The sequence below is a fragment of the Nipponia nippon genome, unplaced genomic scaffold (genome assembly GCF_047370975.1).
Source record: "Nipponia nippon isolate SJK-2023a ecotype South Korea unplaced genomic scaffold, ASM4737097v1 scaffold_5, whole genome shotgun sequence".
Lineage (NCBI taxonomy): Eukaryota > Metazoa > Chordata > Aves > Pelecaniformes > Threskiornithidae > Nipponia > Nipponia nippon.
The window spans coordinates 68,743,880-68,771,449 of record NW_028262369.1 but is presented as its reverse complement, the minus strand read 5'-3'; the positions used below and the strand labels follow the sequence as shown (position 1 = coordinate 68,771,449).

The window sequence follows — 27,570 nt, the reverse complement described above, 5'->3', positions numbered from 1 at the left end:
AAGAAGACAGCTTGTAGCCAGATACTGGAAATGTGCCATTAATACTCTTCTCTAGCCTCAAGATAACAGAGACACGCGCTGAAGCGCTTGTACCTTCATATACGCAATAGCTTCTTACCCATGTGTGAAGGCCAGTAGAAGACATTGTCCCGTATGAACGGGCCTGAAAAGCACAGAGGGAGGGAACCACTACATTCACACAGGTAAACCCAGATGGTGTGAAAAGATGTGCATCAGCACCGGGACTGCTGGCGAGATGCTGCGGGGGGAGTGGAGTTGGCTGCGCCCCACCCAGCTCCTCTGGCCCGGCACCGCAAATGGCTCGGCCCCTTTCCGAGCCCTGTCCTGCTCGCCCGGCGGCCCCTTCTCCTGAGGCCAGCGCCATGAGCAGCGCCAGCCGCCCCTTCTCCTGCGGCAGCGGGGGATGCTCCAGCACCCTCCCTGCTGTCAGCCGTCCACCGGGCTGTCGGGGCCGCTCCAGGGCCATCCCGGGCCTCTCCCCGCGGCCTGGCCCCCCCTCAGCCCACAGCGCAGCCCGAGCCGTGCCCGCCGCCTCCTCACCCTGCCCGGCACGGACCGTTACCGGCACCCCAGCGCCCGCCCCCCAGCGCCCGCCTCCGTGCCGCTCAGCCGCGCTGTCACTGGCCAGCGGCGCCATCCATCACCAGGTGGGCGGGGCTCGGGCCCTGGCCCGCGGGCCTGCCCAAGCGGCTGAGTGGCGTCTGCTCGCCGCCGGTGCTGCGCTTGCGCGAGGCGCCGCGGCCTGGCCGGGCGCGGCGCGGCCCGAGCCCGCGCGTGCGCGCTGAGCTGGCGGCCTTCCCCCTTGTAGCGGAAGTGGTGGGGCCGCGCCAGTTCCGCCTCGGCGTTGTTCGCTCTGGACAAAATGGCGAAGATCGCCAAGACCCACGAAGGTAAAAAGCCCGGGAAACACCCGCAGCGGCGACCCCCGTAGCTGCGCCCTCGGCCGTCGTCTCTTGGTTGCGTTTCTCCCCGGCTCTGGGCGGCGTCAGGCCCGGCTCCTCGGGCGGGGGCCGGGTGCGCTCGCCCCGCGGCGGGCGGGCCGGGCCTGTTTGTAATGGCGTCTCCGCTTGTGTCAGCGCCATGCCCGGGCCGCCGCCTGGCGCTCGGGGGCTGCGGGGGTGGGGCTGCGGGGGCGGGCGGGGGGAGGCTGGCTGGCGGGGGAGCTCTCGCCGTGCACGCCTGGGCCCAGCGGGTGGCGGTTGCCAGGCCCGCGCGGGGCGGCGGGCGGGGGGGGGGGGGGGGGGGGCGGTGTCGGTCGGCTCCGGTTTTGCTGAGGGGGCCGGCGGCGCCGCTGGGGCACGGGTCTCTGCCGGGCCCCCGCGAAGCCGAGGCTGAGCGGCGCTTCCGCGAAAGGTCTCCTGTGGGCCGCTCCTCGCCCCCGCTCCCCATCGCTGCGCGCCCCTCCCCGCCCCCGCCGCCCCGGCCTCCTCCTGGCGCTCGCGTCGAGCCCTCGGCAGGCGCGCCGTGAAAATCGCGCTCTGCCCCCGCTCAGCATCGCATCGTAAGCGTCAGTTACACACCGAGCCCTTCGGCCTTGGGTCCGCAGTGAACAGCGGGCCAGTGAGGGAGGGTGAACGGGTGTTGCCCGCTGGAAGCCAGCATGGCCTGAGCTGTTACTAAGCATCCTGCCGACGTGGTGCTTACGGAGAAAAATGCCCCGAAGGAAGGGAAAAAGCAGTGTGAGGTCTCGGGCATTTCAACTGCCGTGTTAGCACGGAGGCTTCCTGCCGGCTGGGTGCTTACGTAGGAAAACTGCTCTCTGAACGGTTTAACGAGTGAGGGCTTTCATAGGCGGTATGTTGTTATTCTCCGAGGTGCTATGTGGCTGTGTTCGCTACTGCGTCCAGCTCTTTACAGCATGAATCAAAGCTTTCTTCTTGGACAGTGTCTGTGGCTTGCCCTGCTCTTAAATATCTTCAGGCAAGGAAGAATAATTTTTAGAATTGTACTGCTTCTGTGGTTTTGCTTTTGGGTTTTTACTCGTGTTTTGGTGTATGATGGGTGATCTGCCGTGTTTTATGTTAATTTACATCCGTAATTCACTAACCAAAAACTATCTCTGGACAGTGGTTGTACACTGTGAGGTAGGCAGGGCGCCCAGGTATTCATTACCTTTGGGGGCATTAAGTTTTGCACTGAAAAAACTTTTCAAATGGAGAGGCATCATCTCCTGTGGAAGTGAGGTTAATGTAGTCTTTAACACCACAGACCTAATTTGAGTTTATGGATGAAGAAAAGCTTAAACTGTTTCCCCCCTCCCCCCTTTTTTTTTAATTTAATTTGATTCTGTTTTTTAGCACTCTAGAACACTTTTGTAGAAGTACAGAAATTGTCTCGTCTTTTGTTTATATGCTGTGACGTGCATGAGGCTTGTGTGATATACTAACCAAGTCAGTATTACCCATCACAATGCTCTGCCTCTCACATTACCTAAAGAGCTTTCAATAATAAAATAGTAGAATTGTGGTTGTTGTTTTTTTAACTTAAATTGCTTATTTATTGAAGCAAATGGTGGTCCATTGAATTTAATTTAATGAAGACATTGACACGCTTCCAGTTGCACGTGTTTTGATTAGTGTTGTATCAGAACAGGGTGGGGGGGGGGGAGTGTAGGTAGTTAAATAAAAAATTATATATAAGCGGGTATGATCATGTAATGCTGTCTTTCCCAACATGGAGGTATTAGCTGAACAGCTTCATTATTTTTCTTCTGAGTTCTATCCTATTTTACTTTTTTCAGTTCCTGACTGATTTTCCAAATTGAGTTGTTGATTACTAAATTGTCTTAGAAGATTTTTCACATCTTTGTACTGTTTGTTGAATACTTGTGGATTGATGTGTTCGAGACAAAACTAAAAGAGTTCTCAAAACAATTTGAGATTGTTTCAGTTACATAGCTTAAGGGGGGGACCTCTTTGTTTTAGGCTGAAAATTAAAGTGTTAAGTGGCAGCTTATAAAGCCTCAATAAATGCTTGAGTTTTGAATGCTGTTGAAGGTAGTTTTTAATTTGCATCATTTTTTTCTTGCTCAGAAAAGAACAAAGAGATCTCCAAATATAACAGAGACCTAACGTGTATGAGAGTGCTGAAGTAGCTAGAAATAAAGCTTCACAGGGCAAGTTAAATGTGCAAAAACATGATAAGGCATGAAAACATGGAAACTATTTACGCTGTAAAATACTACTTCAGTACAGGGTCTGATTCTTCTTTCTTTTTTCATGCTGAGTAATGTCTTACACTGCAAACGTTGCAAGTAGAACTACATGTATGGTAATGGAGTACATATTTTGAGAACAGCTATCATGATCTGTCTGTGAGCTAGGTTTTCAGTGACTTCGAATTCAAATATGTTGATTTTAATAATATTTAATAATATTCAACATTTATGTTATGTTTCAAATCAACTGTGCAAGTTGAAGTTACTTCTTTTAAAATACCAAAATATATTAAATAAAGTAAAATACAGAAAAAGGAATGATCAGAATGATCAGTAGGATATTACGTGCGCCCCCACCCCCTTCTTTTTTTTTTTTTTTTTTTAGATCCCACTCCCTTTACTGTTTCTCTGTCTTTGACTGAAGTTTCTGTTTATGTCCTGGTTGACTAAATCATCAAACAATACTTTGCTTTACACAATGTATTTTTAAGCTTTGTGATTACTCTTTCTTAATTTGATTTATATTTAAATGGTTTGTTAAATAGGATGTGAGCTTTTTCAAGAAAGTGCCAGTTAGATCAAGGAAGGTAAACACATCTTTAATGTCAAAATAATCTTTTCCAGCTAAATGTGTGATGCTTTCTAAACTGGCAATCGGGGCACTTCGGGCTGCAGACCTTTTAGACCTTCTGGCTAAAGGGGTTTTGTGGCACGTCAAATGGGTGTTCTCTTCAGAGTGTTTCATTTAACGTAGCACTTAAAGACTGCATGGCATTAGATGAAAATTATGGTGGCCGTAAGTGGGGGTTTATTAACCCTATAGACGCTATGCGCTTTCTTTTATAGTATAGATAACCCAGCAGGTTTTGCTGTAAGAAAATGAGAATGCTCCTTAGTCTGCAAACAGTTGTAGTCTTTGCAGTTTAAAGGAGAAGGCCAATAAGAAATGAGATCTGTATCCTCTTCTGTAAGTACAGCTATTTTAAAAATAAAATAAGAGAACAAGGCCTCAGTATGTAAAGTGTTGGTAAGAACTATTAATAGGAAAATATTTTTGTATTAACGCTTTTGCTGCAGAAATCCCACAGCTGTTTCAATAGACTCTGTTAATGGTAGTAGTGGTGGCAGCCCACGAACAGGCAAATCTCTGTGGCCCGTCCTGCACAGGGTACTTACTGATGGGACAGGGTACTTCCTGGTGCTTTATTTGGCTGAGCTCTATGGTCAGGTTGATTCAGTGGACAGATGATGGAAAGGCATTTACATTGTAGGCCAGATCTGTAGGCTTTTTTGTGTTGAAGTTGGTTACAGCTATGGATGTGCAATCAGGACTTAATATGCTGCTAAAGAGGCAGTGTGTTGTTCTAGTAACTGCTCTTTAGAAATAAGAAACGATGTCATTGTACTCTAAAAGCACTCGGTGCTAGTAGTGTTGCCCTTGGTAGCAAGGGAAGCTTCAGGTATTCCCTTTCACCCCAGTGCTGCATTGCACCAGGCTGCAAAAGGAATCAGGAACTTGATCTACTCTTTGGAAGAAACAGAAATAACTAAAAAAATCTGTGAGAAAAGGATTTGAGTTGTATCAGTTCCATAACCATGCCATAGGACAACTTCACAAAAATGGAATATCTCAAGATGACACTGGTAAACAGGATATGTGTGGTATGCCTTTGAAGATGATCAGAGACCTCTGCCGGCAAGACAGGGATCCCTAATCCGGCAGTAGTTTGTTTCTGCTGGAAGTAATGTATTGGGGAGCAACGTGTCTCAAGCTCTGGACTCACTGGAATGCCCTGGGCTGTGCAGGATTTTAGGGGGAGTTGGATGTACCTGAGGGCAGGATTCAGCAGGTGATCATGGCCAGCAGTATAAGGCTTTTGTCAGGTTTCAGCTTCTCATGGGCGCAGGGCAGATACCATGTGTTTCTGTAATGAAGAGGTGGCTGTTGAAGTTACCCTGTTTTAGATATCTGCAAAAGTTTGGTGGGAGCCCTTAACTGGCTGGAGCAAGATTCTCCTTAGCAGCTACTATGATGTGTCTCCTGTGCATGGGGCTCTTTATGAGTTTAGAAACATACTTCTGCTGTTTCTTTCTTTCCCCACTAGACCACTGCAGGAATTGCAGATTTACTGTCAGGTTTACTGTGCTTAAAGTGAAGTCAGTGTTTCTAACTACCAGTCCTGCAGGCTGTACGTGAACACTTAATTCTGCTGTTTTCGCTCATAACTATATAGCAAAGATTTGTCAGGTAAAACTACATGTTCAGTTACCTCTATAGAAAACATACATTTCTACAGGAGGAATAATTTGGCTTACAGTGTTTGTTTTGGTTGTTTTTTTTTTTCATCAGTGGCAGTTTGTGATAAGAAAAGGACCCAGCCTTGACTTTAAGTCTTGAAGTTTTATAGGGCTGACAGTTTAAACTTTTAAACTAAGCAATTCTGATCTGCAGTCTCTCAATCATTTAAAAAAAAAAATCACCAATCCCACCTTCCCACCCCCCATTTATGTCTCCAGTCCAATAATTTGGATTAGCAACAATTTCACCTTAAAAAAAAAGTGTTCTAATCTTAATTTTTGCCAGGTTTGTTAGCAGATGCTGTAGTATAGTGTATTTTGCAAGATATCTCAGTGGGAAAACCTTATGAAACTTATTCGTCCTGAAAAAGAAAAATGAACAACAATAGTAAAAAACCTAGTGAATAGTCAAGATTTAAGATTATTTGTGAATAGAATTTCCTGTAGCTTTTGTAAATTGGCAAATCTCCCTCAAGTTAATGTAGCAAGCAATGCCACTTCAGACAGGAGAGGGTGAATCACAGAATTGTTGAGGTTGGAAGGGACTTTTGAGACCATATAGTCCAACCCTCCTGCTCAAGTGTGATCCTTGGTATTCCTCCAGCCATGAAATGCTACTCCTGGGTATTTTTTTGGCCATGAAAATAATTGTTTGATCTGCTGAAATTCACGTTGCATGGATGATTGCCTTTACACATGTATTGAATCAAATAAAATTCAGGTGGAAACAGTAATAATTTTATGGAGTTAGCTGTACCTTAATATACCAGTTACATTTGTTGAAGACAGTTGGATTACTGTAACTTATTTTCTTGTTGCATTACAACAGGTAGGAGGAAAGCATGGTTTAATTTGGTTCCTTGTTTTCTGGATTAAAAAGTTAATGTTCTTTCTGAAAGTACCAAATTTCTAAGGTCAAAGGTGGCCACTAGAGTTGATCAGAGTCAGACCCCGATACTTTGTCCTGTTTGAAGGGTAAGCTTTTTGTTATCCCGAAGAACAGTAGACTCTTCAAAGATGGTGGTGCAGGCAGGAGTAGTCATGAGTAAATAACATTTGAGCTGCCAGAGTGAAAAGAAACTGGTCCTAACTTTTTTTTGCTAACTTGGTATCCAGTGGCATTTTAGAGGTTTTTTTTTATTATTATTTCTTCAAATATAATACAGCTTTGCAATATGTTAGATAACAACATAATACAGTCTTTTATTAAATGTTTTCAGATCTGACAACTCATGCTGTAGCTCTTTTGAACAGATTTGTTTAAATCTCATGGAGCAGATCATCTTGAGTGCCATTATGCAGCAAGTGCGGGACAACCGGGAGATCAGGCTCAGCCAGCATGGGTTTATGAAAGGGAGGTCCTGCTTCACTAACCTGGTCTCCTTCTATGACAAGGTGACCCGCTTAGTGGATGGGGGGAAGGCTGTGGATGTTGTCTACTTGGACTTTAGTAAGGCTTTTGACACTGTCTCCTGCAGCATTCTCCTGGAGAAGCTGGCTGCTCACGGCTTGGATAAGTGCACTCTGCGCTGGGTTAAAAACTGGCTGGACGGCCGAGCCCAGAGAGTGGTGGTAAATGGAGTCAAATCCAGTTGGTGGCCGGTCATGAGTGGTGTTCCCCAGGGCTCGGTGTTGGGGCTGGTCCCGTTCAATATCTTCATTGATGATCTGGATGAGGGGATCGAGTGCACCCTCAGTAAGTTTGCAGACGACACCAAGTTGGGTGGAAGCGTCCATCTGCTGGAGGGTAGGAAGGCCCTACAGAGGGACCTGGACAGGCTGGATCGATGGGCTGGGGCTAACTGTATGAGGTTCAACAAGGCTCAGTGCCAGGTCCTGCACTTGGGTCACAACAACCCCATGCAAGGCTACAGGCTGGGGGAGGAGTGGCTGGAGAGCTGCCTGGCTGAAAAGGACCTGGGGTGTTGGTTGACAGCTGCCTCAACATGAGCCAGCAGCATGCTCAGGTGTGGCCAAGAGGGCCAATGGCATCCTGGCCTGTATCAGGAATAGTGTGGCCAGCAGGACCAGGGAGGTGATAGTGCCCCTGTATTTGGCACTGGTGAGGCTGCACCTCGAGTACTGTGTTCAGGTTTGGGCCCCTCACTACCAGAAGGACATCGAGGTGCTGGAGCGTGTCCAGAGGAGGGCAACGAAGTTGGTGAAGGGTCTGGAGCGCAAGTCTTATGAGGAGCAGCTGAGGGAGCTGGGGTTGTTTAGTCTGGAGAAGAGGAGGCTGAGGGGAGACCTCATTGCTCTCTACAACTACCTGGAAGGAGGTTGTAGCGAAGTGGGGGTTGGTCTCTTTTCCCAAGTAACAAGCAATAGGACTAGAGGAAACAGCCTCAGGTTGCTCCAAGGGAGGTTTAGATTGGATATTAGGAAAAATTTCTTCACCGAAAGGGTAGTCAGGCACTGGACCAGGCTGCCCATGGAAGTGGTTGAGTGTCCATCCCTGGAGGTATTTAAAAGACAGGTAGATGTGGTGCTTAGGGACATGGTTTAGTGGTGGACTTGGCAGTGCTAGGTTAACAGTTGGACTCGATGATCTTAAGGGTCTTTTCCAACCTTAATGATTCTATGATTCTATGAAATTAGCAAAGTTGGTTTATTAATTGGTGATAATATTTTGAAAGGCTTTTTTAATGAGAGGATTATATTCGTTGAAAGTGTTGTGTTAGTGTAGTGTTGAGAAATATTACTGTGGTGTAAATTACCTTCTCTGCTCTCTCTGTTGGAAGATGAGATACATTAACAGTGGGTTTGAATAGTTTGCTTTAGGCCATACCATTGAAGTAGTCTGTGCTGGATAATATTACAACTTAAGGAAAAGCTGCTTATAAACATTGTGATTTTATAGTTTTGTGTCATATTTGCTTATGTTTTTAGAGATAATATTTGGAATTGGGTGAAAAATTGTTTGCTGTACATAGTAACATGAGTATTACATTTGTGTGTATGTGTAAAAAGACCTGATTTTTTTTGTGTGTGTGTCTGTCTTTACCCTAGATATTGAAGCACAAATTCGAGAAATTCAAGGAAAAAAGCCTGCTCTTGATGAAGCGCAAGGAGTAGGCCTTGATTCCACAGGATATTATGATCAAGAAATTTATGGTGGCAGTGACAGCAGGTTTGCTGGATACGTCACTTCTATTGCAGCAACTGAATTGGAAGATGTAAGTGATTTTATGTATTCGTTTGTTTAGGGCATGCATTCTAAGTATTTTGGAATTAATTTTGACTAATTTTTAGTAGCAGTTGCTGAAGTACAAGCAATTATTGCCATTAAAGCCATACTGGACCAAATATGTCTTATCTGGGAAGCTCATAAGTTCTAAGTCTGGCCTGTAGTTCATGAATAGTGCTTTGAAAGTCACGTAGGCCCAAGCAGAAGGCAAAAAGTTGTGGCCTGGTATTTAATCAGTGTTGGCCTTGACTGGAATAATTAACTTTGTTCTGTTCTTGCTGTTCTGTTGCTGTGGAAAAAAAAAAAAACTAACAGAACTTGGGCCAACAAACTTAAGTGACTATTTTAAGATTTCTATTTTTAGTTCATTTCAAATTTCAAAGCAGTTTTTGAGAATTGGCTTTTTCACTGTGTTATGTTCTCCTTGTGTATCCTGCTTGTAAGATTACTTTATGTTAATTTCTAATGTTAAACATTTGACCACATTTTCAGTTGCAGGAGCCATCAGAAGCTGCAGTTCTGACCATAGGCAGCTACATATTACACTGAAGGAATTATATTTTTAAGAAGAGGGAAGATTGTTACGTTCAGTTTAGTACTAGTTGATATATTTTTTTCAGTAATGTACTATGTGTAACTTGTAGACTTCTAAGAATTCCTTAATTAAAAATTTACGTTACAGGGTCTCACTGAAATCTGTTCATAATTTTAAGAGCAGTTTTTCTTCTGGGTTGCTGTAAATTATTGCACAGAAACTGAATACTAATATGAGGCAATAGATAATCTAGCAAAAGCATCTTGCACATTCTGAGTACTTGTTATTGCCATTGTGATTGAGAAGGTATAACTAAATTAACATATATTTCTGAATTTTTCACTGTTTCTGAAGCTATTTTGTAGGGTTATTTACTGAAGTTTTGTTCTATGTCCAGCTGGCTTTTAAGAAAATGGTTTGAATTTCTGTGCACCAGTTTTCACATGCCAACTAAAGAACTGTATCAATAGTGCTAATATGAAATACAGACTTATTGTATAACTGGTGTAGACAGCATACGTGATTAAATGTAGCATATTGCAGAATACTTGAGTCTTGCGGAGAAAAAGTTATCTTTTTAGTGATGTGGGTAGGTTTATCTGACTCATCAGGTTGGGAGTAATAAAACAAGCTATATGAAAAAGCTTGCTAAAATTCGGTATTAACTATTCTAGTTGTCCATTTTCATCTTTTCTGTGACCACAGTATGTGAATTTGACATTCTTTTATCTAAATACAATATCAACTTGACAAACTTGCTGTGTCTTTTTACTGACAGGATGATGATGACTACCCTTCTACAAGTTTGCTTGGCCAGAAGAAGCCAGGGTACCATGCCCCAGTGGCATTGCTTAATGACATACCACAGTCTACTGAACAGGTAAGTCTTAACTGAAGGCACAATAAAATACTGTTGTAGGTATTAGGGAAAAGAAGTGTTACAAGTTTTTCGAGACCAGGTCTTGTCTTCTGGAAATACAAGATGTATGTAAAGGGCTATGGTATTTTAATTTTGCTGTAAGCTTGTTCCTGCTTTAGTTTAGAATTCCACAGGGTGATAAAAATTGACACTTCCGCATGTAAAGGCAGTGTGGGCATATACACTAAACTATTAAAAAATTTTTTTGGTAGGTCAGATACTTAAAAAATTAAAATAACTGGAAAACTTAATGTCCTTTATACTTCTATTTTTGTAAAGAAAATGTAGTCACTTAGGTTTTATATTCCTAGAGCGTTTTTCTGTGAAATTCAAAACCATATGAAGTAGCGTTAAGTTGCCCTGCAAAAAGAAGGGGAAAGGTTGACAGCAGGAAATGCTTTGGTAACAAGTGAATAAACTTCTTAACTTCTGACAAAAATTTGCTACTTTATTTCACAAGAAATTCTGTGGTAAAAAACCCAAAATTCCAGTTGCAGAAGTAAAATTTGTAGTAGCGTAGTGTTTTGACATTCCTGCATAGTTGAGATTAAAAATAAAGTAGGCCTTTTTAGTAATACTGAAAATGAATGCAAACTTATGGTCACCAGACACTTTTCATTTTGTTCTTCATACATATGTGACTAACCAGCTTTTTTCGGTTTTCAGTATGATCCTTTTGCAGAACACCGTCCTCAAAAGATTGCGGATCGGGAAGATGAGTACAAAAAGCACAGGCGGATGATGATAATTTCCCCTGAGCGTCTTGATCCCTTTGCAGATGGTAATTTATTTTGACTTTTCTATACCCTTTATGAAATTTGTTGTCTTTAATTGTCTTTAGCCCTTTGATTTCTGTTGGCACGCTTGTAAACTTAGTTTTGTTTTAAACATCCCCTTTTTGTAGAGATTTGGTTGAAAACCTAGGTGCCATATTCTTCATCTTTATAATACAAGTTTTCTTTCCAGGTAGAAGGACAAGAAAATAATGAGCCATTGCCATAGAAACACAAAGGGTTAAAGGTTTCTCTTTTCTTTTTGTTTTGGGTTGTGTATTATACTTGGAACAACTTGTGTATTGAGTGCTCAAATTCTTTCAGTACCTTGAAAGTTTTCATTCCAAGTCATAGATTTACAGGGTTACTGCTTTTGAAATGTTAGTTCTCAAAATAGAGCACCTAATTCTTACCATCCTATGTAAACTTAGGTGGTATAGCTAAAAGAAACAAAAGCAGATATAAGACTTTGATACTATTAATAGTTCAAGTCTGTTCTAATAATTTGAGAATGCAAGTCAGGAAAAGGGGTGTTAGTGGGTCTGACAAACTTTCTTCAGGTGAGTGAGTTTCACGTGTGGCAATAAGGTGCCTGTTGGCTTAAAATTAGTAGCTATTTTGCAGGTTTTACAAATGAGAATTTCAGCCTGCATGAATTAATAGGGATATTAATTATTTTACTTGCTTAATTGTAATTGATATAAACATGTATTGTCAGAATTCACAGGCCCATACTAACTGTCCTTAATTTCTTTCCTACAGCAGTACTGCTATATGCCAGTCCTGTCTGCATTCTTAAGGGTGCAGTTCAACACATCCTGTGTAGATTATGGTGAAAAAGTATTCCAAAGGAAAGTCTTATCAAAGCTAGTGTCAGAATGACACAGCCAATTGGGCAATGATCTTCAGCGTAGAAATGTTTAAGAAGTTTATTTTTTTCCCTAAATTATAATGCTATACCACTTGTATAGCAAATTGCACATTTTCTTAAAGAAAAGTGTTTTTCTTGACAAGTCTCATTTTTATAAAGTTGGGCTTCTTGTAAAGTATTTAAAAGTTTAATTAACGCAAGATACACAGCATAAAACAACATATGGTATACAAAACCCATTACCTGTGAGTATCATTGTGGTGGTATATGTACTGTATTGCATTCAGCTCCCAATCACAAATGTACCTTGAGGAAAAAAAGAGGGGGAAAGTGTCATCAAACAGTTTTCTGGGGTTCTTTGTTTTGTTTTTTTTAATGAAGCCCTTTTACAATACGATACTAGAAGATCTGGGAGACGTGTCCAGATTTGTCAAACTTATAAATGGGTCTTTATGATAAAACACTTTAAACATTACTTAGGTATGCAGTAGTTATTGATAGTCAGATAACAACTAGGATTTAACAGCTTACACAAGGTAATGTTTTGAATATAAATATCTTTCCAAAGTGTTACTAATGGTAAAGAGATAATTTTCTAGGCTTCTATTCTGCTGCTTGAAGTCAGAACTGCTGATGGAGACAAAGGCACGAAAGTGTACGTATTCCGGATTAGCAACCCAGGAACCCATCACTTCTGAAGACTCTTAACTGTGTTGTCATTTTATCATTTATATCGGCTTTAAAATATTTGTTTGAAACTGCAGTAGTTATGTTTGTGTTCAAACAGGTTAAATTGATCAGCAAACTGAATAAACGTAAGATACATGTAATTTTAAAAATTTTCAATCAAAAAGTAAAATTAAATGATCATGGAATAATATAATATTAGAGCAGGACAATAGAAAAAGTCAATAGTTTCTGCTTATCCTGTACTCATTGTGCTCCATTCCTGTTGCTGTTCTCTTCCACAGGAGGGAAGACACCAGATCCTAAAATGAATGCCAGAACATACATGGATGTTATGCGTGAGCAACATTTAACGAAAGAAGAGGTATGTTCCACTTGAACTTAGTTTCATTTTACAGCCTTTGAAAGCATGTTAAGAAAGTGGGAATGGAAATTGTGTTGACTTTTTGTCTTGATTTAAAAGTCCTATTCTTTGGAAAATCTGGTTCTTCACGTGTTGAAAGTCAGTAGAATTTAAAAATCGAAGTTTTGAAAAACATCCGTTCTATACTTCTTCACTGAAAGGGTTGTCAGGCATTGGAACAGGCTGCCCAGGGAAATGGTTGAGTCTCCATCTCTGGAGGTATTTAAAAGAAGGGTAGACGTGGTGCTCGAGGACATGGTTTAGTGGTGGACTGGGCAGTGATGGGTTAACGGTTGGACTCTATGATCTTAAGGGTCTTTTCCAACCTTAATGATTCTATGATTCTATATAATACCTAAACAATGGAGGCAGAAGTAGTCTCAATATATTTTAATCTGGATTTTGATAGCACTTGGACTTTCTATTGTTTATTTTCTTTCAGAGGATGAGAGACAAAAACTAACAGTCACTGAGGGATATTCGGTGTCAGAGATGTTTGGTTTTGTGAGCTTTGTGTAAAGGGAATCCGGGGAGGTTTTAAAAGGCTTTTGTTGAAGCACTTAAAACAGATGTTGCAGTACTAAGAACTGGTATAAGGTTGACATTTGGTTTTAAATATTAGGGGAAAAGAAGGTAAAAGTACATGCTTTATTCCTGGCTATTAAAAATTCATTGTAATAAGTGAGAAGATACGGATAATGTAATCAAATTTCTTGTGTAATACCTACAGTGCCATCTTGTTCATTGGAGCAAGATCTTGTCGTTCCAGTGACCTCTGTAGATTTACATTGATTCACCCTACTTGACTTACCTTAATTGAGGAATTGGTTCATAATTTTGACAATCTTACTGTTCATGGATCCATTGATAAGTGAAAAACAGTCTGGGTTGGTGTGCTGTTTTAATAATGTCTCAGAATTTTAAATAAGAATTTCAGGGCTTTTTTATGTTGTGGGATATAACGCACATGAATGCATTTTCTACCTCATCCACCTTTAATTTACTGAAGTGGAACTTGTTTGAAACAGATGTGTAATGATTTTAAGGCATACATGCAGGTGGCAGAAACTGATAGCAGTCAAAATTTTCCATGCATTTGCATTTGTTGTAATAATGGCTTTTATAAGAAATCAATTTAAAACCAGCCTCTCCGAACACATAGCTGCTCTGTCAGTATAGAAGAACTTGAAAAGAGAATGAACTTGAAATCAAAACAGTAGCTCATTGCATGTTATTTGAGCAAAACCTCAAAAAATAGCATAAAAAGATATACAGCTGAAAAATCTTTTAAAGGTATAATCGGAAGAGGCCTTCTTAAGAAATCTGTTTCTTATGTTTGCCTTTTTGTGCCCTTGAATAGAGGGAAATTAGGCAACAACTAGCTGAAAAAGCTAAAGCTGGAGAGCTTAAAGTCGTCAATGGAGCCGCATCTCAGCCACCTTCAAAACGCAAACGGCGTTGGGATCAGACAGCTGATCAGACTCCTGGTGCTACGCCTAAAAAATTATCCAGTTGGGATCAAGCAGAGGTAATCATCCTAGTGTTCATCAGCTTATCTACAGAAGACATTATTAATGCCAATTCTCTTGAATTCCAGAAGTTTCTTACTCTACTAAAAAAGAGTAACTAGCAGTCTTTTACTACATAGTATGAGAGAGATTAATACTTTCGGGTTTGTCTTGTATAGACTCCGGGACATACACCGTCTCTGCGATGGGATGAAACTCCAGGCCGTGCAAAGGGTAGCGAAACTCCTGGTGCCACCCCAGGCTCAAAAATATGGGATCCAACTCCCAGTCATACACCAGCAGGAGCTGCGACACCTGGACGGGACACGCCTGGTCATGCAACACCAGGCCATGGAGGTGCCACTTCCAGTGCACGTAAAAATCGATGGGATGAAACACCTAAAACAGAAAGAGGTATTTATGGCGAACTGGAAAGCGCATAATAAGTTTTGAATGGTTAATTGTCTAGGATTTTTTCACCTTAATGGTAGATTCAGAAGTCAGGGAAGAAGTAATTGTATTCTGACATCTAGTGGTTGATGTGAAGCGATGTTTTTGTCTGCTCGTAGCATTGAGTTCTGCCTGTTACCTTAACTTGCATCTGTGAAAGCACCTCGGCTCAAAAATTGAATCAAAATTTTGTGGTATATCTAGTGACTGCTGCAGGTTGGGATTTTAATGTGTAAAGGACGTGGTAAAGGAGCTCACGTTGAATTGCTTTTTGTAATAAATTTGTGTGCGTGTTGTTTTTTGAACTTAATTTTTTTGAAGAGCTTAGCATTAAAATAAGTTTTGGAAGCATTTTCTTACCTGCCTAATTTGAATTAGGCTCATGTGTCAGAGAACAGTGAAACACCATTGTTCCTTAATGCTTTTATCAAGGGAGTACATGGAGTACTCTCTCTGTTTTCTAGAATATCTGAATTCTTTTGTGTTTTGTAGAATTTTATCTATTTATGCTAAGCTTCAGCAAGAAGATGACATGCTTTTTTCATAAAACGAAGTTCTCTGTTGGATGTTTTTAGTGTAATGCCTGTGTTTTACCAATATTCACCAAACTAGTCTTTACTTTCTATGTAGTGTACTTGTTTATTTGATACTTGTTGATTTGTGTAGACATGAGGACGAGATATTGAAAATGGGTTTGGATGTTGATACTATAGTTGGAATATATACCATTCACCTTTCTGCAAAAATTGTTTTGTTTTTTCTTAGATACTCCGGGACATGGCAGTGGATGGGCTGAGACGCCTCGTACAGACAGAGGTGGTGACTCCATTGGTGAGACACCAACCCCAGGAGCAAGTAAAAGAAAGTCACGATGGGATGAAACACCTGCTAGCCAGATGGGTGGCAGCACTCCTGTTCTGACACCTGGCAAAACACCCATTGGTACACCAGCTATGAACATGGCAACTCCTACACCAGGTAAGCCCAGTCCATTCTCTAAGGCTTCACTTTCTTTCGTGGAAATGAAGCATTTACCTTTATATTGTGTTTTGAAATGGACTTCTGCCTAACATGTTCTCCTGTCTGTATGAAAGCAGTCAGTGTATGCTCATTTTACCATTTTTAATGCCCACAGCAACTCAGTTCTGGAGGGGAATTGAGACTAAGGTTATATGTCTGTTCGTGTTCAATTTAGTTGGTAAAAAAATTGATAAAAGGCTCTCTAAAAGTTTGATATCTTACTGGCTACGGATTTCAAGTGCTATGGAAACTTCAGCTCCAGAGAGCACTTAAAGGCTGAGTAAATAAGTCATCTCCTTCTGCATACAGGTTTTTTTCCGATCATTTTTAAATTTTTTTTTTAATTTGAATATAGGTCATATCATGAGCATGACTCCTGAACAGCTGCAGGCTTGGCGTTGGGAGAGGGAAATTGATGAGAGAAACAGACCGCTTTCTGATGAAGAATTGGATGCTATGTTTCCAGAAGGATATAAGGTAATTCAGATGGATTAAAATACAGCAGACCGTGATGGGATTTTTTTTCTGCCTGGGGATATTGATGGATGTTGTTTTTTTTTTTTAAAACCAAGTTGTCCCAGAAGTAGAATGTTTCACATTAAGTATTGATTATTGATTGTAGATGTTTGTTCGATTTGGTTACTGGTTTATTGTAAATCCATTAGAGAGGAAGAACTAAAGGTGATCTCAAAGGCCAGTCATTATTCTGCTTTTCAATGTTCGGAATGCCTATCAAGGCCAGAAATGAGCTCTGAATGGACTGATAGAAATACTAAGTCCAGATGTAGAAAAACATAGAGAGTCACAAATTTTAAGTCGGCAAGTATGCTGTGTTGATACAGATACTAAGTGCTTCGAGACTTCAAAGTTTATTATCCAAGCTCTCAGCAGTGGAAGTGAGGTTTCTTCTGAAATATCATCAATACAGGATAAGCACAAATACAAATAGTTATGGTGAATTTGTTTGTATTGCTGTGAACGTGGGATCTAATGTATGCAATAACACTCGCACAAATCCCCAAACAAATAAAATGGAAGATAAAAGTTTAGTAATATTTTGTATTTGATGCCTTCCTCTTTTTATATCTGTTGTGAAAAGATAAATTTTGTTCTTCCTTCTGTAGGTTCTTCCCCCACCAGCTGGTTATGTACCTATTCGCACTCCAGCCCGTAAGCTTACAGCAACTCCAACGCCTTTGGGTGGTATGACTGGATTCCACATGCAGACAGAAGACCGGACTATGAAGAGTGTTAATGACCAGCCGTCTGGCAATCTTCCATTCCTAAAACCAGATGATATCCAATACTTTGATAAACTGCTGGTAAATGAGATTTCATTCATGCTGATTAAAGTTTCCTGATTTCTTTTGAATATGTAGCAATGCCTATTTATTTGTCTGGAATTATTTATAGGTTGATGTTGATGAATCAACTCTGAGTCCTGAGGAGCAAAAGGAGAGAAAAATAATGAAATTACTTCTGAAAATAAAGAATGGCACACCTCCCATGAGAAAGGTAAGATGAATTGTCAGATGCATTTATGTAATTTAATTTTTCAAAAATCTGTGTTTGTTTTCAGGTTTAGTTTCAGTTGTCTGTGGGATTCTCTTTAAAGATAATCTAATCTTTGATATCTGTTTAGTGCTTTCTTCCTCTTCTATACCTGTCTGGCTTTTTGTTTGTCATTCAATGTAATGTAGTATTGCTGCTCTTTGTACAGTAATGTCAGTCACTAAATAGTATATGCCTTATATAATTTTTTTTTTACAATTATGAGAAATTAGATTTATAGTGCTTTTTGCTTACAGGGCTTCGTAATTTTCTGGATTTTGCTTCTTACACTTCAATTAGCAGTGTAGCTCTTAGTTAAGTTTCAGCCTTAGACATTATGCAATACGTTAGCAGTCTCTTCTGCGCAGTTTTGGTCTAAATTGACCATAGCACCAAGGTACCTAGATGCAAGTAAGTGCTGTATAAGCTACTTTTCAGATGGAGCCATTCCTAATATTAGACCAGGAGCCTGCTTTTCTTGAAAATTGAACATCTGGGAGCTAACATCAGGGTGTTTCTCTTCATGCATTTGTTTTTAAACAGATCAGCATAAAATTGTTTGAAGTAGAGTTTTGCAGTGGTAGGAGCAAGTATTTTGAAGCCTGTGGTTACAGTGAATTACATTTTAATATGGTTAAAAGCTACCTATTTTGTAATTGTTCAGTGCTGTTTCCTTGGTTTAACTGATAGGCTGTTTGGTTTTGTTTAGGCTGCCTTGCGACAAATTACTGATAAAGCTCGGGAATTTGGAGCAGGACCACTGTTTAATCAGATTCTGCCTCTGCTGATGTCACCAACGCTTGAAGATCAGGAGCGTCACTTGCTTGTCAAAGTCATTGACAGAATTCTTTACAAACTGGATGACTTGGTCCGACCGTATGTACATAAGGTCTGTTGCAGTTTCATCTTTGACTTGCTTTTTCTGATCATTGCTGGGAGAAGTGTATATTTTATTTGCGTGTCAGAAGAGGGTGGTACTATGTTTTTTTTAACAGAGTTGGCTTTCATATTTCTTCTTAAGCCAAATAAGTTATTGTAGTGTGATTGAAGTGTGGGCTTTATAGTATTAAGGCATGATGTAAAAATGATATATGCATACTTGGGGGTGGGAAGGGGATCTTATCTGATCTAGGTAGTATCTCTGGGCCAGGTCCTTTAGAGACAGAGAGCTGTAAAAAGAACATAAAAGATTTAAATTTTTTCGGGTCATCATAAAGCTTTAAGCTTGGATCTATGGAATCATCTCCGTTTCGTGGAATCTAGTAAGGGCAGAAATACTATTAAAAGTATTAATGAAAGGAAATATTAATTTGTTCATCTTTTTCAGATCCTTGTTGTCATTGAACCACTGCTGATTGATGAAGACTACTATGCTAGAGTGGAAGGCAGAGAAATTATTTCAAACTTGGCTAAGGTAAAGTACCATCCTTCGTTAAGACACCGAGTTAGCTTACATAAAGCTGCATGTTTATAGGCATCGCAGAAGAATTAACTGTGCCGTTCATAAATCCAATTGGTATGTTTTGTATGTTTGTTCCTTCAGGCTGCTGGTTTGGCAACAATGATCTCCACAATGCGACCTGATATTGATAATATGGATGAATACGTCCGAAATACAACAGCTCGAGCCTTTGCTGTCGTTGCCTCTGCTTTGGGCATTCCTTCTCTGTTACCCTTCTTGAAAGCTGTCTGTAAAAGCAAAAAGTCCTGGCAGGCTAGGCATACTGGCATCAAGATTGTACAGCAGATTGCTATTCTTATGGGTTGTGCTATCTTGCCTCATCTCAGGAGCTTGGTTGAAATTATTGAACATGGTAAGTTCTGCTTTCCTAGGCAAAGATTTTTTTAATTTACTTTATATTTGGAAATTTTTTTGTACCCCAGTGAGGCACAATGATAGTAAGGTCCTTGTTTTGTGTGTTCTTTTGACACTGAGAAACAGTTCAGCTGACTCTGAAAGAGGAATAGTGGTTCAGTTTTCCTGAAAATAAGTTAATCCCTTTTATACTACCCCTCTATTTTTGCTGTTTTGAACTTAATTGACAAGAAGTGGTACTAAACATTACTTTCTTGCAGGTCTGGTGGATGAGCAGCAGAAAGTTCGCACCATCAGTGCTTTGGCTATTGCTGCTTTGGCTGAGGCAGCTACTCCCTATGGTATTGAGTCATTTGATTCTGTTCTGAAGCCTTTATGGAAGGGTATACGTCAACACAGAGGAAAGGTATATCTAAAATACTTTCTTTAGTTTGAACTGAAATGGATGTATATCTTCTGTAACTCATTAGAGACATATTTCTGCATTTAAATAGGGTTTGGCCGCATTTTTGAAGGCTATTGGTTACCTGATTCCACTCATGGATGCTGAGTATGCAAACTATTATACCAGAGAAGTCATGCTAATCCTTATCAGAGAGTTCCAGTCTCCTGATGAAGAGATGAAAAAAATTGTGTTGAAGGTATGTCAGAATGATTGTTTAGCATTAATATTGAATATGTATGTTTTTCCTTTTCTTAAAAAAAAAAAAAAAATCAAAACAAAAAAAACTCCCCACCCCAAAACCACCAACCCTACATAGAATTAAAATTGTTGGATTTTTATTTCCTCTCAGGTGGTAAAGCAGTGTTGTGGTACAGATGGTGTTGAAGCAAACTACATTAAAACAGAAATCTTGCCACCTTTTTTCAAACACTTCTGGCAGCACAGGATGGCATTGGACAGAAGAAACTACAGACAGGTATTTTGGTTTTTTTAGTTGGAAAATCATTTAGAGTAGCACAAAATTCACATTAGAATGTTCATTCAGGCTAGATGCTTAATTTTGTCTCGTATGTCCTGAAATGGAATTTTGTTTGGACTAGTGATTTAGAAGTTGTATGGCTAGAAGATTCACAGGTTCTTAGGAGGCTATCAAGACATTTTACATTTGTGAATATGAGTCTACATCAGTTGTAAGGTGGGGTAGTTAACCCCACTTGTGTTGTTTAAAACATTGGATGATTTCTAAAGGTAAAAACAGTTGTTCGTAGTGGGCTTAACATGCATGATGCTGCTTCTCCTCTTCAGACTACGGAAATTTATTTTCAAGATGTAGAAAGTAGATTTTGACAGTGCTTGCTTACTTAACATTTGTATATTTCAGTTGGTTGATACAACTGTGGAGCTGGCAAATAAAGTTGGAGCAGCAGAAATTATTTCTAGAATTGTGGATGATCTGAAAGATGAGGCTGAGCAGTACAGAAAAATGGTCATGGAAACAATTGAGAAGATAATGGGAAATCTGGGGGCAGCAGACATTGATCATAAACTGGAAGAGCAACTTATTGATGGTATCTTGTACGCCTTTCAGGAACAGACCACAGAGGTATGGCCAAGGGTATTTAGTACTTGGTTCACTTCAATTGTAAGCTAGCTCACTGTTAGTTATACAGAAATGTACACTTCTAAGTTAGATTTCTAGAATCCTTTTTTAGATGTCAGTGCTCTAATCAATGAAATCCAGAAACAAGCACTGGAATGTTCGCATTTTAATAGCAATTTTAGATGATGTCAAGTTTAATTAAAATGTAGTGTTGCTGTTGGTCTGATATTCCTTTGTTGTTTTTACACTCAGGATTCTGTGATGCTGAATGGTTTTGGCACAGTGGTTAATGCTCTAGGCAAAAGAGTTAAACCCTACTTGCCACAGATCTGTGGTACGGTTTTGTGGCGTTTGAACAACAAATCAGCTAAAGTTAGGCAGCAGGCTGCTGACCTGATCTCTCGTACTGCAGTTGTCATGAAGACTTGCCAAGAGGTATTGTATTGACTTCTCCTACCAAATTTGCCATGGTATGTCATAGTAATGAGAGGGGAAAAAAAATTAACTTCTACATCTTTTTACTTGGTTGTAGGAAAAACTGATGGGACACTTGGGTGTTGTGTTGTACGAGTACCTGGGTGAAGAATATCCTGAAGTACTGGGCAGCATACTCGGAGCACTTAAGGCTATTGTGAACGTTATAGGTACGTTTGTGTATTGATTAAATGCCTGTTCAAGAGCAAAATGAAAAGGCATTATAAAACTAAATATGCCTCTCTGAATTCGATAGGTATGCACAAGATGACACCACCAATCAAAGATCTGCTGCCACGGCTTACACCTATTTTGAAGAACAGGCATGAGAAAGTACAGGAAAATTGTATTGATCTTGTTGGGCGCATTGCAGACCGGTAAGCTGACTAATGATAAAATATTTGATCCTCTGTGTGGGCAATTATTGTAGCAAAAGCTAAATTGGACTGTCAGGTTTTGCATCTGGATATTTATTGTCATATGTCTTGATTTCTTAAGTTGTGCATGAAGCTTAAGATGAGATATTTAGCAGATGGTCTGTTGAATGTATTGTAATTATATTATTTTGTAAACACTTTGTAAGAAGTATGTTGTCCATTTATGCAAACCTAGAATGCACACAATATGATAAATTTTGAGCACACTGTTAACCAGCGAAGGTCTAATGTTAACAGATACCTAATTAAGGAAATTGCTTAAGCAGTATCCCTCTGATAGGAAATGAATAGGTGCTGCAATTTATGTGGTTTTATTTAAAAACTTCAAACATCACTGAAGAGGTAACTTACTTTATTCTCTTTCAGAGGTGCAGAATATGTTTCTGCAAGAGAGTGGATGAGGATCTGCTTTGAACTGCTTGAATTATTAAAAGCTCACAAGAAAGCTATCCGAAGAGCCACAGTGAACACTTTTGGTTATATTGCAAAAGCTATTGGGTAAGTTGCTTTAATGCTTATCCACTTCTACACACAGTTACCTAACATAGTGATGATGGTGAGTTTTCTGGTGAGAAATATTCAAACTTCTCTACGTTTAACATGTTAAATGTGTAGACTTGACTTTACTCATTTTGTAGAAGGAGAATAGTCACCTGTTCTTCATTAACATACGGTGCTGCACTTTGAAACTAAATTTGTAGACTAGCAAGGTTAGAGTCTAATTTGGTAGTAAGAGCTGTTTGTCTCATGAATCTTTGATACTGTGATATGCATTCAGACCCTCACTGTATTCTTTCATGAACTCTCCTTTAAATAGTCAATCTCTCTTCTCTTATTTTTCCCCAAATCAATACTTTTATTGATTTGCAAAGGATTTTTTGCCACTAAGGTGATACTGCAAGTCAGCAAATTGTAGAATGAAGCACAATTCCCATCTTTATGCATATTCTTAAATAAGTGACCGATTACTGACTAAGGCGGATACAGCAAGCAACCAAGGAATGCCGTAACTGCACTTATCTATACAGGACGTTGCCTCTCTCTGTCAATGTGTATGGTTTTATACAAGTTTGTAATTACCTGTGGGATCAGAGTAATAGTGGGGGGGCTACTGCTATCCTCCAGAGTTTACAAGAGGCAGAACAGAAGGCAGGAAAAACGTTAAGTCTAGAGAAGGTAAAAAATGTTGGTTATGAAAATAAGATCATGCAGTTGCTTAAGCTGTTTCACGGTTTCGTGGTTTATGTTGTTTCCCAGTTATCTAAACTCTTTTTAAGGGCTAAGCCATGCTTTTCTGCCACTCGCTGTTTGAAACTCAACTAATTTTATGCAAATCATCACAGAATCTATTGACATGGACGTGCATGTTCTCTCTTCCAGACCTCACGATGTATTGGCTACACTGCTAAATAACTTGAAAGTACAGGAAAGGCAGAACAGAGTATGTACTACAGTAGCAATTGCTATTGTAGCTGAAACATGCTCACCTTTCACAGTGCTGCCTGCACTCATGAATGAATACAGAGTTCCAGAACTGAATGTCCAGAATGGTGTGTTAAAATCTCTTTCTTTCCTGTTTGAATACATTGGAGAGATGGGAAAAGATTACATTTACGCTGTTACACCATTGCTTGAAGATGCTTTAATGGACAGGTGAGTGCACTTCTTTCTCTCTCTGGTAAAGTTAGCGATAGTCATATATTTTAAGTACATAGCTGGGTCTTAACAATAGCAAATCTGCATATTGTCCTTGTTCGCTAAAGATGTTAAGTGACCAGCGTAATTTGGAAGCCGTTGTCTGCAAATAATTCAGATTATATACTCCTGTTTTACTAATACTTTTGAAGATTAAAGTGATACAAGCATCTTAAGTGAGTCAAGGCTTCTTACATTCAAACTGCTTGTGATAATTTCTATTGTTAGTACTTTTGCTGTGGAATTAGAGCGCAGGAATTTGTTAGAAAACTGTCTTTTTGTAATTTACTGATTTTTTTTGTTCCTCTGCCTCTTGCTGTCAGTAATTATGGGTTAAAAGTGATTTTAATGCTTTCAAAAAAAGTGTTATTGAAAGGCAGTATTATGCTTGTCCAATCATGTTGTTTCTAAGTATAGTTTATTAACAGACCATTGTTTTCTTTGCAGGGATCTTGTACACAGGCAAACAGCCAGTGCCGTGGTGCAGCATATGTCTCTTGGTGTTTATGGGTTTGGCTGTGAAGATTCTCTGAATCATTTGTTAAATTATGTATGGCCTAATGTGTTTGAAACCTCTCCTCACGTCATTCAGGCAGTTATGGGGGCTCTGGAGGGCCTCAGAGTTGCTATTGGTCCCTGCAGGATGTTGCAGTATTGTTTACAGGTATGTCCTCATGTATGCTGGGATAGCAGAGACAGCAATTATCAGGCAGGACTTCTTTCCAGGAGACAAAAAAAGTCAACTGAAGATGATTTCCAGCAAAGGAAAACAGTGTGGCTTTTTGTCTCTTTAAAGCATTCTTTAAACGTGGCGTTCTGTACCAAGGACTTCAATAATTGAAACATGCAATAAACAGAGATTTTGGTATAGTGAGATAGCTGATTGCATTCAGGAACTTGCGTAGAAGTAGCAGGTGACTCTAGAATATAAATTGGCTAAAATAGCCTGGCACTCTGACTTGTAAAGTGGAAGCATCTCACAAATTTTGAGGACACTAACTAATGACTGGGGAATAAATTAATAGTGCAAGGGGTTATAAGAACAAGTAACAAGTAAGATAAATAAATGAGAGGATAGTTTAATAATTAAACTGTTGACATTAATATTGACATTATTTGTCATTAGCCAAGAAAAATAGTAAGACATTTAAAACTCTGTAAGAATAAAGTACTAGAAAACAGTGCTTTGATCAGAATTTATACCATTACATCAACACTGGTCAGTTCAGCTTCTGTAAATGTGTATGTGGTGGTAAAATCTGAGGGCTCCTTTTCTGTGTAATTGCACCTAACAGTTCTTGCTCTGTTGGCGATAGAATCTAAACTCACAAAACAGGTGGGAAGCAAGAATGAATGTAATGCAGATCAGTATAGAGAAAATGTGACAGCATTTTATTAATTATCTGCAGATACGGAATTTCACTGTGGGTTTTTTGGGGGGAGGGGCTCAGCATAAAGATACTGACATCAGTAGGGAGGTGAAAGAAGTCTCTTGCACAGTGTATTTTTTTGCAGATAGTACTTGTATATTCTTACTATATAGAACTGTTTTCTAGAGCTTTCACATTCTGCTCATTTTTTTAGGTTTAATAATAGGAATACGTGAGAACAACTATCTGGCGCTCACTGCACAAATCACCATTAGTAAAGCCAAAGATAAGACTCAGTTCCAACCAAATATACTGCAGCAGGTTTTAATTTTTATTTTAAAAGAATACAAAACTAGAAATACATTCAATGGAATTTCTCCCTGCAGAAAAAATATATGAAAATCTGCCTCTAAATAATACTTTCTTACTGCTTTCTAGTTTAATAGACACAAAAATTGGGAATGACACATTTACTGTACCTTCTTTGTTATAAGTGGTGTTAGTTACTATAATAGCTTTTTAAATGCTTATTGTGCAAAACTTGATTAAATTAAATAACAGACATTTAGACCTTAAGCTTTTAATAAATTTTGTTCTGTTCTGTTTTCTAGGGTTTGTTTCATCCTGCCAGGAAAGTCAGAGACGTTTATTGGAAGATTTATAATTCGATCTACATCGGATCACAGGATGCTCTGATAGCACATTATCCAAGAATCTATAACGATGAAAAGAACACTTATATTCGTTATGAACTCGATTACATCTTATAATCTTCTTGTTCAGTTGTTTGTGTTTAATGCACAGCTGTTCTTCAGTTAAACGCTTCAGATTTGATGATGTAAAATTTTAAAATATTGGAGATCAGTATAGAGCTGGTCAGAGGCAGAGCTAGGAATCCAGTAGCATGATTTTTTAAATATGTCCTTGTTTTTTGATGTTAAACAGTTAAAGCCAGTAGTGACCAAGAAAACAGTGATTACAATGTACTGGAGGGATTTTGTTTTGGATTCATCTTTATGAAGATTTAGATTTCATTCCTTGTGTTTAAAGGGGAAGTTTATTTGAGAAATAAACATTTGTGTATAAAAACTAATTTGTGTGTGGTTTTTGGACAGAGGAGCTTGTGAAACGAGTCCCTTTGGATTAAGTATTTGTTCATGTAATAAATAGGTGGCATAAAACATTTTAACCCTTTTTGTCATCCCCTAGCTTTTGAATAAATAAGAAAAAAACACAAACTGTAGTTAATGTGTGTATCTTTGTCATGCAATAATGTAGCTGTAGTCTGGCTGGTGGTTGTAGTAGTGGCAGTTTATTTTCATGGAAAAAGTAGTGTTTAATTGCTTCTTGTTGTCGCTTCATCTGCGGTATCCTGGTTGTGTGGATGGATTAGCTTGTTAAATTTTCAGAAGTTAAGCAGTTTATTGTAAATGGTATGTGTAAAACAGTTGCACAAGTTACGCATATTGATCACATTTAGCATGTATGGCTGTATAACAAGCCAAATAATATTTATAGGCTGTGCTATAATTCCTGTAAAGAGCTAGGAAAGTAATGTCCCCAGCACCTGAGGTGAGGCAATTTCTAAGTAAGTGTGTGTGTGTGTGTGACATAGGAAGTGCTTCAGCTTGAGATAAAAAAAGCATTTTATTTCCTCATTTGCTTTTTTCCTTCTGTGCATGTACTAAAAGGAAAAAGGTCTTGATATCTGACAGTGGACCACATAAAATGCAAGGTTAAATCATTCTGGTAATATTGTACATTATCGTACGTGTTTAAGTTAACAAAAGGTAGTAGTTGGCTATCAGGCATGTTGTTCTGAGAGTCCTTGATTCAAGTTGAGTGATTAAGTTCCGTCTTGCCAAGTTCAGCGCAATGTTGTTAGCTGACTCTCTCTGCTGTTTTACATAAATGTGTGATTCTTTAGCTGTTCAGCATATAAGAAAATTGCACCCTGCCTTTCAACGCCTGAGGTTTTTTTAGGGGCTTAGGGCAGTGCAACAACAACTTGGGACCCTTTTGTTTATGAAGGTACTAATTTGTTAGGAAGTAAGTGACTTTTCAGCAATGTGCTTTATTCTAAAATTCTTTGGGTGGAAACAGCTGGAACTTGAAGTCTTTGTTGCTGAACTGTTCCCTTGCAGAGTAACATGTGCATTCTAGTCTATTTCTAGTGCTTTCTCATTCAATAATATTGTTTGTATTACAGATGGCCTGCCATCTTAATTTCTTCAGTAGTTCTGCAAGACAGGACCAAGCAAGTGCCAATAGAGAGGGTGGAGGGCTGAAAAAAAACCACTGAGTTTTGAGAGACTAGCCAAAAGAGAGCTCTGAAACAGGTAGGAATGGATGATGGCTCATGACTTCGAGATGTGTCTTAGCAAAATGGTTATTTTATAAAGAAGTCAAATTGTAAAAATTTTCTAGTAAGATGGAGGGGAGCAACTTCAGCTTGTTCTCATTTTTGTATCTTCCAAGCTCATCACTTTAGTTCTCAAAAGTCTTTTCATAAGTCTTGTTGAGGAAGATACGAACCATTTTGCTTCTTTCCTAAGAGGGAAAGGGGAAGGAGATCTGTTTGATGAAACAGAATTGTACATAAAATTGTGGTGTTCATTGTTGATTTTTTTTTTTTGCTATCCCGAGTGTCTGGTATGAAATCTGGTTTGAAACAGTATTGAAGCGCAATTCTTTATATGCAGTGTCATCAGTAGGCCTTTTTTTCCTTCCTGAGACTTGTGTGTATCTGTGGAACTCTTACCTAAAAAGGCCATCTCTGGGTCACACGCTGTTTGATGTGACTTTCTAGGAGCCTATAGCAGCTCTTAAAGAATTTTCCCTATGTTCTTTAGCA

At 39.6% G+C, this 27,570-nt stretch overlaps 1 protein-coding gene across 3 annotated transcripts; it reads left to right on the top strand.

Annotated features, from left to right (window-relative positions):
• Positions 1–754: 754 nt before the first annotated feature.
• Positions 755–25,809, top strand: SF3B1 (splicing factor 3b subunit 1). Of its 3 annotated transcripts, XM_087731970.1 has the most exons (25): positions 756–911; positions 8,486–8,652; positions 9,977–10,078; positions 10,784–10,898; positions 12,733–12,812; positions 14,212–14,379; positions 14,539–14,773; positions 15,575–15,787; positions 16,185–16,306; positions 16,954–17,151; positions 17,243–17,344; positions 18,090–18,269; positions 18,708–18,794; positions 18,924–19,194; positions 19,457–19,602; positions 19,691–19,837; positions 19,991–20,116; positions 20,522–20,743; positions 20,993–21,175; positions 21,273–21,384; positions 21,471–21,591; positions 22,018–22,149; positions 23,032–23,304; positions 23,794–24,010; positions 25,328–25,809. In XM_087731970.1, exons 1-25 carry the CDS (start codon positions 884–886, stop codon positions 25,484–25,486), a joined length of 3,906 nt encoding a protein of 1,301 aa, XP_087588096.1. In that variant the 5' UTR covers positions 756–883; the 3' UTR covers positions 25,487–25,809. The 3 variants fall into 3 exon arrangements, 2 of the variants coding, with proteins under 2 accessions (XP_087588096.1, XP_087588097.1); XM_087731971.1 differs by lacking the exons at positions 756–911; positions 8,486–8,652; positions 9,977–10,078; positions 10,784–10,898 and adding an exon at positions 11,735–12,416; XR_015698798.1 differs by lacking the exons at positions 14,539–14,773; positions 15,575–15,787; positions 16,185–16,306; ... (14 more) ...; positions 23,794–24,010; positions 25,328–25,809 and adding an exon at positions 12,361–12,416 and having other exon boundaries at positions 755–911; positions 14,212–14,273.
• Positions 25,810–27,570: the final 1,761 nt, after the last annotated feature.